The following is a 12,729-nucleotide window of genomic DNA, read 5'->3' as shown; positions in this document are numbered from 1 at the left end:
GCAATGCTGACAGTACTCTTCGCCTGCATGAGTACAGGAAACACACCTAAGTCGGGGGCGTGGTGCTGGGTAGTATCGCTGCGGTGCATACCCTTGTTGAAACTGAGCCGTTTCTCTTACTCGTGCCGGGTGGAAGGCCGGTCGGTACTCCTGCACTGCTGCTGGTGGCTGCTGGTGGTACACGCTGTTGGCATTGAATTCAGCCCTATAGGGAGAGGGTTGTTGGGGTGAAAACACAGGATAAGGGGCGGAAATATTAGCTGGTTCTCTGCTTGGTGAGGGATGCTGTGGGGGTGCAGATGTGGCCGTTTGGATCGTTTCTCTGATTTGGGAGACCTCAGCTCTCAGGGCTTGCAACAGCACCATGTCAGAGCGCATTCCTTTGATTTCTGACAGCAGATCAGTGGGCAGAGTAACTGTGTTTTGCTGGCTGGTGCTTTTCATTTCCACCGGAACTTGACTTGACTGTATTCACATTTGTTACTCGTGATGGGGCAGCAAGTTTCTTTTTATCCTGTCTCTCTTTTTCATTGGTGTACGCAATGTTCACTTTCTCCAGCAGCAGCTCATCCGAAGTACTTATCTGCATGAGGAGAGGCTGCAGGTCACTTTTAATATTGTCATTCTGTAGACCAGTCAGGACAGTATGCATGAAGAGACTCTGGACTAGTGCTGGGTCATATTTTAGGTTTGACTCGGCTTCTTGAGAAGCAAACAGGATTTTCTGTCTCATGTCCATAGTTCTAATCAGGAAGTTTTGAGGCGTTTCTTTACTACTCTGAACCTCAGAGGTGAGTTGTTTGTATAACTCTGTGGCACCTTTCTCCTGGTAATGAGACCTGAGAATTCGGCGAAGGGCAGGCAGTGTAAGGTTTTCCTTCCCTTCAAGGTAACTCCGTAACTGCAGGCCTGGTGTGATGGCACGGATTACAGCATCAATGATCTCTGACTCTGGGTAGCCCTTACTAAAGCCATTTTCAATTTGTCTGGCCAGACTAGAAAATGTGAGCCTATCTTTTTGTCCTGGCTCGCCTATTTGGCCTGCGATCTTAAGATCTTTGCGCCACATAGAACTACTGGGGAGTACTTGGGCCAGATTTCTTTCTGGGGGGCTGAACCCGGCAGGGTGGTTCATGCTTGTGTTCATTAGGTCATGCATTGCATTTTCTTTTTCTTGTAATGACAACCTTAGTGCCTCTACCTCCTTCTGGAGATCTTCCCTTTTGACACTGTCATGTACATTTGTTGTAATTTTGGCTTTGTCTATGATATCCTGCACATTAAGAAGTTCGGACATGCCTTCATCCTCTAGCTCGGCCATTTCTTCACGTTCATTATGCTCTGTGACATGAGAAATTAATTGACTGCGAGATTTACCAGTCACATGCACATTATCCGGTCCTGAAATCTCCAGTTCATTGCACACTTTAATCAGTTGTTCTACAGTCAGTGTATACAATGCACCTGTAATGTCCAGCTGCAGCTTCTCCAATTCAGTCTCCATTGTATCAGAGAAGTGGGCAGAAATAGCAAATGAGGGTTTATCTTACTTAATTAGGTTTTTTTGCTGCTCCCTAGTGGTGACTTTTCACACTTCAGGATGCAGGTTACCAACGTTGTCTGAAAACGACCTCGACTGCCTTTCCAAGCTCCTTTCTCCGATGACTGGGTTGTTTAAGGGGATGATTACGGTGGCCCTGAGAGGCCAGGGTGCTGCAAATAAAAGAACGCTGCAAATAAAAAAAACGCTGCAAATAAAAAAAACGCTGCAAATAAAAAACGCCGCGATGCAAATAAAAAAGCCACAACGGAAGGGAATTACCGGGGACTATTATTGCTGATGCACATACGACGGAAGTTAATTACCGGGGACTATTATTGCTGATGCACATGCGTTTTTTTTATGCGAGAGAAGAAGAAGGCTGGGGGATCTCCGGGAAACATCTCATGGGTAAGTTTATAATGTTAAAGTTACACAGGATGTAGATAATATCTGTCGCTGCCGTATTTATGACTTTAAATGACGTTATTTTGTGTGTGGGAGCAGATTATGTGTGTAGTGTATAATGTTAGTAGAACATAGCTACTTTTATCTGCTAACGTTAGCTGTTTTCTAAACAAACGGATCTGAGCCGACCGGGACTTAAAGATGATGCTAAGACACACAAAGTAAGTTGAATATGCCTTTATTCAACAGACGAGCTCGGGTCCTCTCCTCAACATGCTCTGAAGGAACAACTTTTACTGAATTAGGGCTGGGCAAGTTAACGCGTTATAATCGTTGCCCAGCCCTATATTGAATACATACAAGTATAGATCTTCACTAACATCCTGTAGTCAATCTTGACTCCATCAACATGTCATCTAAATGTGCCTGTCTAGAGATAAATGAGGGTCTCTTATCCTGCTTAGAGATAGAGAAGGGTCTCTATCCTATCCAAGACGTGCTTCCTTTGAGAAGTGTACTGGCTTTAAATCTTTCTTTTTTTTTTTTAATGTATTTTGACATTGTAGATGCATGGTTCAGATATTAAGTGATTGCAGCTGATATCTGCTGTTAAATTAGTGTCAGCTGTTTGCAGGTAACATTACCTGCTGCAATAGCTTACCAAGTAGCTGTTACTTAATTGCAAATGAATAACATTCACATTGCTCTTTTTCCACAGGCAATGTATTGTCCATATTGTGGGACTGCTGGGTGTTTTGGGAGGTTTTGCGGCTCCTGTGGCAGCAACATTGAATGTTTGGCTCCCTTTCTCGAAGATGGTAAGCTCCTCCTTAAAAGTCAAGAATTTCACCAGTACAGTGATAATGTCTTATTTGTATATGATTTGTTGCCATTTTAATATATGCTATACACATATTATTGTCAGTCATGGCAATTTCAACATGATTTAGAACTACTGATAAAAAAAAATGCCAACAAGTAAAAAAATCAGGTGAAATACCAAAGTTGACCAATTATGTGCTCCTTCATGTGCTGAGGGTTGAGCCTTCTGATGCGTTTATGCACAAATACAGGCATTAAAAGGGTACCTTTTTGTTTGCTACCTCTAGATTGATATGTATTTTTATCCTTACCAATTATGTAAGTATCCCAATATGTTGTCCTTTGCCTGTTTATTTCTCTTCTTTTTTGCTCCTCATGTCTGGAATTGTTCACGCATTGAACATACTGAAAACATACACTTATGCATCAAACATTTCAGGTATTTTCCTCATTACTGATACATTTTCATTTTTTTCTTAATAGGTTTTTTGTTATTAAGTTTCATTCCTAATGACACTGTTGTCTTTTCCCTTCAGTCACAGCATCTAATGAAGGAATCAAGGCAGGCCTCATCCACAAGTACTTCACGGAGGGACACGCTTATGAAGTGATACTTGATTTTCTAGAAAAAAGACACAACATTTTTCTTAGTCTGAGGACCTTAAAGAGGAGGCTACAGAACGCTGGCTTAACAAGAAGGACAGACTACACTCCCATTGGCACTGTACACCAAACTGTTGCACATGAACTGAGAGGCTCGGGTCGGCTGTTGGGTTACAGAGCTATGTGGCAGACATTGCAACAAAAGTATCACCTGACAGTAAAAAGGGAGGATGTTAGACAGACGATTTCCAGACTAGATCCATCTGGTGTTCAACTTCGTTCCAGGCGAAGGTTTGTCCGAAGGTGATACGTCACAGCAGGACCAAACCAAGTGTGGCACGCTGATGGATATGATAAACTTAAACCCTTTGGTATTGCCATCAGTGGCTGCATCGACGGCTTTTCAAGGAAAGTTATGTGGCTCAGGAGTGGCAGCACTAACAACGATCCGGGCATCATTGCGCAGTACTACCTGCAGTGTGTATCGGAGTTTGGACTACTTCCAGCCCGCCTTCGCACTGACTGTGGAACTGAAAACGGCACTATGGCAGCCATTAACTGCACATTACGATCTCAACACACAGATGATTTTGCAGGAGCCCTCAGTCACATGTATGGTACCTCAACTGCAAACCAGCGCATCGAGAGTTGGTGGTCTTTCTTCAGAAAGCAAAGGTATAGCCTTTTAAGGTCAGGTCCAATAGTGTGTGTGTGAGTGTGTGTGTGTGTGTGTGTGTGTGTGTGTGTGTGTGTGTGTGTGTGTGTGTGTGTGTGTGTGTGTGTGTGTGTGTGTGTGTGTGTGTGTGTGTGTGTGTGTGTGTGTGTGTGTGTGTGTGTGTGTGTGTGTGTGTGTGTGTGTGTGTGTGTGTGTGTGTGTGTGTGTGTGTGTGTGTGTGTGTGTGTGTGTGTGTGTGTGTGTGTGTGTGTGTGTGTGTAAGCAAGCACAATAAATAATATTATTATGAATACATTTGCCTCAGAGTCCTGCATGAACTGTGCATAGACTGTATTTTAACATTGGTCATATGGTGGTACTTGGAGAGCCAACTATTTTCTCAGGTGGTACTTGGTGTGAAAAGGTTGAGAACCACTGATCTGAGGTATTGCGTTTTTTGGATAATACTTGCATACAAATCTATAAATGCCTTCAGGTTTCTAAAATATATAATGTAGCATTTCCCTCCGAATAATGGTCATAGACTTTACTGATCAATTAGAATTTATTTAAACTCCAGAGAAAACGTATAAGAGTTTTAGCCTCTTCGGGGGTTTTGAATTCCACCATTAGGACTCAGTTCTGGATCGAGATCTTCAGTGACCTTAGAGAGAGGCACCTCTTCAATGGGAGCCATGAGCACAAGTGTCTGCTGCGATATGTGTTTTTGGGCATCTTCCAAAAAGACCTCGATGAGTACAGACAGCTGTGGAACAACCACACCATCAGACCTGTTCGCCTGTCTCAGTGTCCATCAGGTAAACCTGATGCCATGTACCACCTGCCTCACAGGTTTGTATTCAAATTGTTTGGTAATATTACTTTAAAATATATCTGACTTCATATAATTTGGTGTATCAGCCCAATATGACAAGTTTGTCACTTGATAAATAACGTGATTCATTTAGTCTGAAAACTCATTATTTCAAAATGATTTCAAGTCTTAAACGACTAAAAATGGATTCCAACACAAAACCTAAATCAGAAGATATCCAAAGCTATTCTGTCGATTTATCTTACTCAATTCCAAAAAGTACCTTGTGTTAGAAAGTGAGTAGAATGACCATATTTGACTGAAAGAGCTGCTGTCAACCTGAGATTAATTTCTCAAGTCAAAGCTCTTTGTTTAGGATTTAATTAACGAAGAACTGACTCAATGGAGTTTTAGTTATAATGCTTATCTAGCATGTTTGGGGGGTTAAATGATCCATTTGTAATCACTTAACTCATGTTTCAATTTATGACTGGTCATAGGTTTGGCGGAAGGGAGTGTGGATTTCCAGTGTCCTGGGAAGCCCTACACCACTTTGATGGCATCATGCAAGCATCATCCCAGTACAATTTGTGTGGTGATGAGAATCTGGAGATGCATTTTGTGGACTTGCAAAGACGGAGTGGGTTGGCTCCACCAGTGAACTGGACAGCTGCTGTTCAGAATTACATTTCCATGAAAAACATGTCTGGAGTGTAGAATACATTGCCCCACCAGCCCCCCAGAACCTTTTTTGTGTGTACAAGTTTCCAATGTAGGTTGAATATTATTTAGAATGCTGCAATTCTGAGTAGATAAGTCCAGTGAAATATTCAGCTTGTATCTTTGCATAAGTCATTAGACTGAAACCTTTCTTTGTTTAAATAAACATACAGCATATTCATGTATTTTGTAAAACATGTTTAGTGTTACATCCGTGTTATCAGTTGAATGGTCGATCGTCAGAAGATTATACACCTAATATTTTGGTAATTGATTTTAATTTTGAATATAAGCAGGTTCCAGCCTCTAAAATGTGAATATTTGCTGGATTAATTTGTTCTCTGTGAGGCTTCACTTTCTGACATTTTAAAGACCAAGGCGTGTCCGAAATCACTCATTCACTACTCCCTACTCCTTATATAGGGAATTCTATATAGGGAGTATTGAGTGATTTCAGACACAGCCCATAACAAATTGATGAATCAACAATAACATTCATTCATTGCATCAGTCACATATGCTACTGTTATTTCTGTTTTCACAGTGGATCTGAGAATAAAATCTTGTGAACCAGCTACAGCTGTGTCATCTTTGTAGCGAGTGTGTAACATATGCTATACGTAGAAAAACAAGTCCTTACGTTAAAATGAAACACTTTTAAACCATTTAATGAAGAGTCATTCAGCTTTACTCTTTCACAAAGTCCATGTAAAAACATGTTGATAAAATGGGCAAAACAAAATTTGCACAACAAGGTGCCTTTTGCAGTCTTTATTTACTGTTTATGTAAATATTTGTAAAACATCTTAACACATGTTCTGAACTCTTGATTTAACCACGGTCTACCTTACCTACCTAACGAGAATACAATAACAATACAATACAAATGTGTGGTGTTGTTCACATGTTAGATATGAAATAGGACAAATCTGCCATGAAAAATACTCACATCTCTCTTACGTCACAACATTTTGGTCTGACAGATCGCAACATGAAAACAACGGACTGTGTAGCTACTGTGTGTGGGAACATTAACTTTTACCACAAGTTATTTAATTGTTTAAAGGCACCCAAAGCCGGGGGAATTATTAATGCCAAAGTTCATGTTGGCTTTGAAGGCACCATAAGTGTCCAAAAGAGGAAGCTTTAAAATGTTGGCACAGGTATTTGTCATTGGGAATGTTGACGTTGTAGAACATAGGAACTGAAGGCGTGGCAGAGGACTCATACCAGCAGGAGGCACACATGGCACACCTGTAGCGAACATTAACACCTCCTCCAAGGTCACTGAGCTGTCATTTTCTAAAAAGTAGAGAACATTGGAATCAATTGACAGTAAATACTATCTACATCAACACCGGAACTCTTTATAATCTGTGTGTATAAAAATCAGACAAGAGCAAATTGACTAACCTTCACAATCGAGAAGATAATCTGCCCAGTAACTCATAGCTTTCTCTTCCTGAGCCCTTCTGTTGCTTCCCTGTTGACTAAATTCAGGCTGGAACAGATTTTCCATCTCTGCAGCAGACAGCTTCACATCGGCATGACAGAGAGCAGGGGTCAGGACCGTCGGATGCTGCTGCAGAGCTGTCAGAAACTGCAAACTTTCAAGTCCAGCCTTGAATCTAAAATACAATTAAAAGATGCATGCAAAGATACATGTGCATCATGTAGAAGTAAGTAAGCAAGAAAATGGGACAACAGCAACACGTTTTTCATAATTATTTTAGCAATAACAATGAAATACAAAAACCTACCTTTCGATTGCAGTGTTGTTCCTGTGGATTATGTACCACTTCAGGTAATCCTCTACTATCATTCTTTTTTCTTCACATGACCTGACATGTCTGAAGCACCCAGCAGTCTGCAACATGGCACTGTTCCGTATCATCAAGTCCTGAAGGATCTCCACTGAGGGTGAATTCTGAATCTAAAAGAAGAGATAACAGAGTCCCACACATTTCAAATATGACACGTAATTATAAAAAATGGTAATGCCAGAAGTATATCTTGAAAGAATGGTTTAAGTGGACAAAACTCTCTCTTTACCTATTCTAGAATTTCACACCCTTCTCATACCTCTTGTAGGACTTTCCCTATCTCCTCATCTGTAATGTCTCCGACAGATGCCTTGAAACTGCTCTGCCCTGAGATGTAGCTGACCAGATCCTCTGACAGAAAATTAGGACCTGGTCCACCATGCACAATGGACACAGCAATCATCTTCCCTGCTAAATAATACTCATCCTCTCTGATAGCTGTCCAAGATAATGCAGAATAAAGAAATATTAAATCAGTTTCTATATTTGAAAACACTGCAAGGTTGAAATATGGGTTCTTTTAAAACATTATACACAAAACAGAACCTGTTGAATTGTAGACCAGGTAGCGGCTCTCCACAGGTCCATCAAATATGGGCCGTTTGTTCAGCTCTGTCATGAGAAGGGAGAGGAATTCTCTCTTGGGGCCACCTGTATCGAGACCTTCCTCAAACCTCCCTTCATCGTCAGAGAATTTCACCAGGATGTCTTTCTTTTCTGAGAATGTTGCCCTTTTGAATCCTCTGACTGCTCCATCCCAGATGTTCGAGCGACAGATGTTAAATCTGCTGACAGCTCGATGGTCAATCTCTAGGGCCAGGTTTGCAGTTATCTCAGAAAGTGATTGCTGGTCCACCCTGTCATCAGATAAATTATGACCATGTTAAATGGTACACCATAGCACACACTTTTGATCAGGAAAAATAACAACCACAGTTGAAGTAAGGGTAACTTTTCTCTTACTTTGTATCCTCTGGAATGTCATGACTGCACTCAACACTGTCTGAGTCATCCTTATCCTCTATTACAATGGGCGCATACAGCTGAGTATATTTGCTGAGAAATTGACATACACAAGTTTACATTGTTGATGTTTTCATATAAAACATACTTGAATTGTAGAAAGGAAAGTATAATACCTATAGCACGCAGTTTCCAGCACACCTCCTGATGTTCCTGGGCCCTCTTGTGAGTCAGAAAATAAGACCTGAATCACAAACCATAACAGGGATAGGACAGGTAAGTTGAAGTATTTTAAATCATGGCTATCTGAAGGCTGATTTAGAAAGAAAAGACTATTCTAATGTACACAAACGTGGATCTCTGGGTCAGTGTGACACGTTATTTCATGTAGTTTAAGACATTAATTGTGTGACAATATTTCCAGACAAGGCTAAATGTGAACAAAAGACAATGTTTTGGAGCCACAATTACCGGAGCTGCTGAATCACTGCCTGACTCTGCAGGTTCCCATACCTGGAAGTAAAAAACAATATATCAGTGTGACACTTCAAATTTGACAGAACTAGAGCTTAACACATTTGAACATAAATATTGAATTCTATTATTCTAACAGAAAGTGTATGTGATTTGCGCCAGGGGGAATGATCCTTCTTACATTATTACTTTCAGTGAAAAACATACACATTATTATGGTGTGATTTTGCAGGGATCTGCACTAAATAAAGTTGTTTTCTTAAGTTTGTATAATATGTGTAAGCCAGGACGCTGCAACATTTACCGCAATTTAAAATGCTATTTTGGGACATGTTTCATCGTAAAAATATGCCGTCTATGTGAAATCTAGAAACATTTTCACTTCCAGATAGAATTTACAATATAAGCGATCTAAGATACAACAAATGTAGTACTCACTAATGTATCAGCTGCATTGAATTCTGCAGAAGTTGGACTCATGATGATCACCTCTGAATCCGATGAGTTGGATTCAGAGCTGGTTTCCTGAGCTGTGAAATACAAGAACAGGTATAAGAGGATTTTAGACTACTCAGAACAACAGAGTGCTTTCCTTGACAAACAAATCAATTTAAAAAGCTCTTCTTGGTTGGTAATTAATTTCACAATTACTTACAAGATGTAAAGAAATCTTCAGCTGTACAAATGTACAGTGTGATACGTTGGTAGGCCTTCCCCACTACCTCTTTGTACTCGTTTAGAGTGAAGGGTACTTCTGTTCCTGGTATATTAGTTATCTTTGTACCGTCAGGGTAGAGCAGTACGTAGGGACCACCATGTAAATTTCTGTCGAAGGTCTTCATTTTTTGCTCAGCAGCTCTCTGCAATTCGTCCGCATCCGACTCTGGTCGCATCAAAAGGGGAAGTACTGTTCCTCTTACAGTCTTCAGTACACCATCTTTCAGCCTCATAAGGCCTACTGAAATCTACAGAGAAACAACGAAATAGGCGACTGTTAACTAGTTCAGTGACACTATAAATACATGACAGAATGGACTGTCGGCAAATTATTAGTCTATCTCAGCAAAAAAATGTACCTTCACAACCTTCAGGTTGTCTTTTGATGGTGTTTTTTTTTTCTTAAGACCTGCTCGTCTCTCCTTCTCTTTTACACTCCGGAAAGTCCGGAATAACTCCAGTGTGCTTTTTCCTGTAGCCTCTGCTTGAAATAAGAGTCCAATCAATCGTCAATGACAAAGAACAGAGAGACATAGAGTGTTCTCACCCATACTCATAAGATATAGAGTGTACATTGCCTAAGCCTAATTCAAAAAATAAAAAAATAAAAATTACCTCCACTTGTGCCTGTTTTATCAACATCACACAGGAATTTGAGGTCCTTGCCACATGAACAGCAAAAGGCTGATTTAGAGTCCTGCTGCTGTCCACAAAAAGGACAATACATTATGACCTGCAAGAAAACAAATAAAGTATCATTAGGTTGCTTTGCGCTTCAATTGCATGAACATCTTTCTATCTATCTATCTATCTATATATAAAGCAAGAAATGTCCGTGTGTGTGTGTCTGTGTGTGTGTCTGTGGCTCGCATATCTCTCTGACTGTTTGTCAGATCGACCTAAGCTTTCGGATATGGCTTGCGGATTGCATGATGATTTGCATCCTTCATTTAGAATTTTTTGGGATTCATTTTTCTAAACCTTTATTTTTGACGAATCTACGCGCTCCGGTACGCCCCCCGGACAACATTGCAAGCAGCAATTATGGGAGCCAAACAATCGGTCCGCTTAGTACAGGCACAAGCTTTGAACGGCCATGCCCCGAACGGGCACTGCACTAGTTTTTAAATAACACTAACACATTTGGAAAGACTAATCAGTACTACTTTCAACGCTGGCTTAATACAAGGAATCTCCCAAAATGGATTGCAAGTGTGTCTTAATCACGACATTCCCCACTGACAAGGGCAAGACAAGTTTCAGGCAGTTAAACACGCAAGAATACTGTGAGTCTGTGAGTGTGTGTGTGTGTGTGTGTGTGTGTGTGTGTGTGTGTGTGTGTGTGTGTGTGTGTGTGTGTGTGTGTGTGTGTGTGTGTGTGTGTGGTCTAGATTTAAAACGGTTCAAGCTGCACGGATAAATCGAGCAGAATCAAACAGTTTTTACAGACAAGCAAACAACTTGAAAATAGCTTTCTGCAGTTTTGATCAAAGCTATGTTCTACTAACATTATACACTACACACATAATCTGCTCCCACACACAAAATAACGTCATTTAAAGTCATAAATACGGCAGCGACAGATATTATCTACATCCTGTGTAACTTTAACATTATAAACTTACCCATGAGATGTTTCCCGGAGATCCCCCAGCCTTCTTCTTCTCTCGCATAAAAAAAACGCATGTGCATCAGCAATAATAGTCCCCGGTAATTAACTTCCGTCGTATGTGCATCAGCAATAATAGTCCCCGGTAATTCACTTCCGTTGTGGCTTTTTTATTTGCATCGCGGCGTTTTTTATTTGCAGCGTTTTTTTTATTTGCAGCGTTTTTTTTATTTGCAGCGTTCTTTTATTTGCAGCACCCTGGCCTCTCAGGGCCACCGTAGATGATTGATCAGAGGATTCCACTAACAACTCAGGGATGGTCCTCAAATCAAATCTCCCAGCAGCGCCTCCAAATGTTATGCCCCTAATATGGGGAAAATATAAGACAAAGGAAACAGAGACGATGTTAGCTTGCTTCAAGTCTTATGTATTATGCCCGCCAACAACATGGTACACATAGCACGCTGTATAATACAGAACATGGATTCTTGATATAAAACAACCACTAACAATGCGCGTACTGCAAACATACATCCAATTTAACACACAAGATGTCACTTTTTAAATGCACAGTACAAACATACATATCCAAATTAACACCCAAACTCCCCTTCTTGGAGCTAAACTACACTATCATAGCTAGCTGCGCTAGCATAGCTAACGGCGCTCGCAAAGCTAGCATACACAGCTACAACAATTACAGAACCTAGAGAAACCCTCCAAAAATACCTCTAACAACTATCACTATTCACATTAATATTATACACAGTCAGTCTACATATATAACGTTTCTCACGGATGAACTCACCTAATATGGGGAAAATATAAGACAAAGGAAACAGAGACGATGTTAGCTTGCTTCAAGTCTTATGTATTATGCACCCGCGGCAAGCAACACGCGCCCTCTGCTGGACAGACCCGGAAGGTCATCAACCATGACTTATATCTATTACACTGTCTGGTACTTTCAGCTCAGGGTCTTTGGCCTGAGAAATGTTGGAGACCCTGCTCTAGCGTACAGGTTCTGTCCTTAGACATTGTATAAAGTATTTCTGTTTTGCAGCGTACTGTATGGTGAATATTTTTCAGTTTCATATTTCACTTTTGTGCTTCAGAGTTGAGGACCTTGCCATTAGTTGACACTACGGTTACTTTAAATTGTGTTAATTAACTTTTATTCATCACATTTTAAGTAATTTATAATCATTACAGAATGATAGAAAAGTAAAGATAAAAACAGTTGTATAGTTTCAGTGTAAAGATACACACAGTATTCGCTGAGGCGACGAGTCTAAATTATTATTATTATTAAATGTGTGGGATATAACTAAGTACATTTACTCAAATCCTGTATTTTACAAATGTAAGGTACTGTTTTGTTTTATGCAACTCTATAACTTCCTCATTATAACTCGAGGAAAACATTGTACTTGTTATGCCACTACAGTTTTCTGATAGCCTTTGTAACTTTTCAGGTTACAAGTATTGATACGATTCCTTGTACCTCAACATTTCTAAAGGATAGATGAGATGAAGGTTGAATGTTTTTCAGAGCAGTAGGAGATGGAAGTAATTCAAACT

At 40.3% G+C, this 12,729-nt stretch overlaps 2 protein-coding genes across 5 annotated transcripts; one reads left to right on the top strand and one right to left on the bottom strand.

Moving 5' to 3' along the window:
• Positions 1-1,801: 1,801 nt before the first annotated feature.
• Positions 1,802-6,137, top strand: LOC307031667 (uncharacterized protein). 2 transcript variants are annotated; one of them, XM_079668957.1, is made up of 5 exons: positions 1,802-1,951; positions 2,667-2,766; positions 3,307-4,048; positions 4,662-4,846; positions 5,343-6,137. In XM_079668957.1, exons 3-5 carry the CDS (start codon positions 3,789-3,791, stop codon positions 5,501-5,503), a joined length of 606 nt encoding a protein of 201 aa, XP_079525083.1. In that variant the 5' UTR covers positions 1,802-1,951; positions 2,667-2,766; positions 3,307-3,788; the 3' UTR covers positions 5,504-6,137. The 2 variants fall into 2 exon arrangements, with proteins under 2 accessions (XP_079525083.1, XP_079525082.1); XM_079668956.1 differs by having other exon boundaries at positions 1,803-1,951; positions 4,662-4,880.
• Positions 6,138-6,214: 77 nt separating this feature from the next.
• On the bottom strand, positions 6,215-11,390 carry LOC307031666 (uncharacterized protein). Of its 3 annotated transcripts, none has more exons than XM_079668954.1 (12): positions 11,165-11,390; positions 10,155-10,272; positions 9,908-10,020; positions 9,478-9,787; positions 9,261-9,352; positions 8,820-8,861; positions 8,525-8,592; positions 8,349-8,441; positions 7,932-8,242; positions 7,323-7,495; positions 6,976-7,190; positions 6,215-6,864 (listed from the first exon to the last, which is right to left on the bottom strand). In XM_079668954.1, the coding sequence occupies exons 1-10, from the start codon at positions 11,210-11,212 to the stop codon at positions 7,395-7,397; spliced, it is 1,296 nt and encodes a 431-aa protein (XP_079525080.1). In that variant the 5' UTR covers positions 11,213-11,390; the 3' UTR covers positions 6,215-6,864; positions 6,976-7,190; positions 7,323-7,394. The 3 variants fall into 3 exon arrangements, with proteins under 3 accessions (XP_079525080.1, XP_079525079.1, XP_079525081.1); XM_079668953.1 differs by having other exon boundaries at positions 9,899-10,020; positions 11,165-11,389; XM_079668955.1 differs by lacking the exons at positions 6,215-6,864; positions 6,976-7,190 and having other exon boundaries at positions 7,358-7,495; positions 7,645-8,242; positions 9,899-10,020.
• Positions 11,391-12,729: the final 1,339 nt, after the last annotated feature.

Source organism: Notothenia rossii (assembly GCF_949606895.1).
Source record: "Notothenia rossii genome assembly, chromosome: 3".
NCBI lineage: Eukaryota > Metazoa > Chordata > Actinopteri > Perciformes > Nototheniidae > Notothenia > Notothenia rossii.
This window is presented reverse-complemented; position numbering and strand designations above follow the sequence as displayed.

Excerpts from the sequence above, each read along its gene's own strand:
- LOC307031667 (XM_079668956.1), top strand. The coding sequence starts at position 3,789 with ATGTGGCTCAGGAGTGGCAGCACTAACAACGATCCGGGCATCATTGCG. Across the intron at positions 4,049-4,661 it reads TCTTTCTTCAGAAAGCAAAG|GACTCAGTTCTGGATCGAGA; the intron begins GTATAGCCTTTT and ends TTCCACCATTAG. Across the intron at positions 4,881-5,342 it reads ATGTACCACCTGCCTCACAG|GTTTGGCGGAAGGGAGTGTG; the intron begins GTTTGTATTCAA and ends GACTGGTCATAG.
- LOC307031666 (XM_079668953.1), bottom strand. The coding sequence starts at position 11,212 with ATGCGAGAGAAGAAGAAGGCTGGGGGATCTCCGGGAAACATCTCATGG. Across the intron at positions 10,021-10,154 it reads TAAAACAGGCACAAGTGGAG|AGGCTACAGGAAAAAGCACA; the intron begins GTAATTTTTATT and ends TATTTCAAGCAG. Across the intron at positions 7,496-7,931 it reads CCTGGTCTACAATTCAACAG|ATTCAGAATTCACCCTCAGT; the intron begins GTTCTGTTTTGT and ends CTCTTCTTTTAG.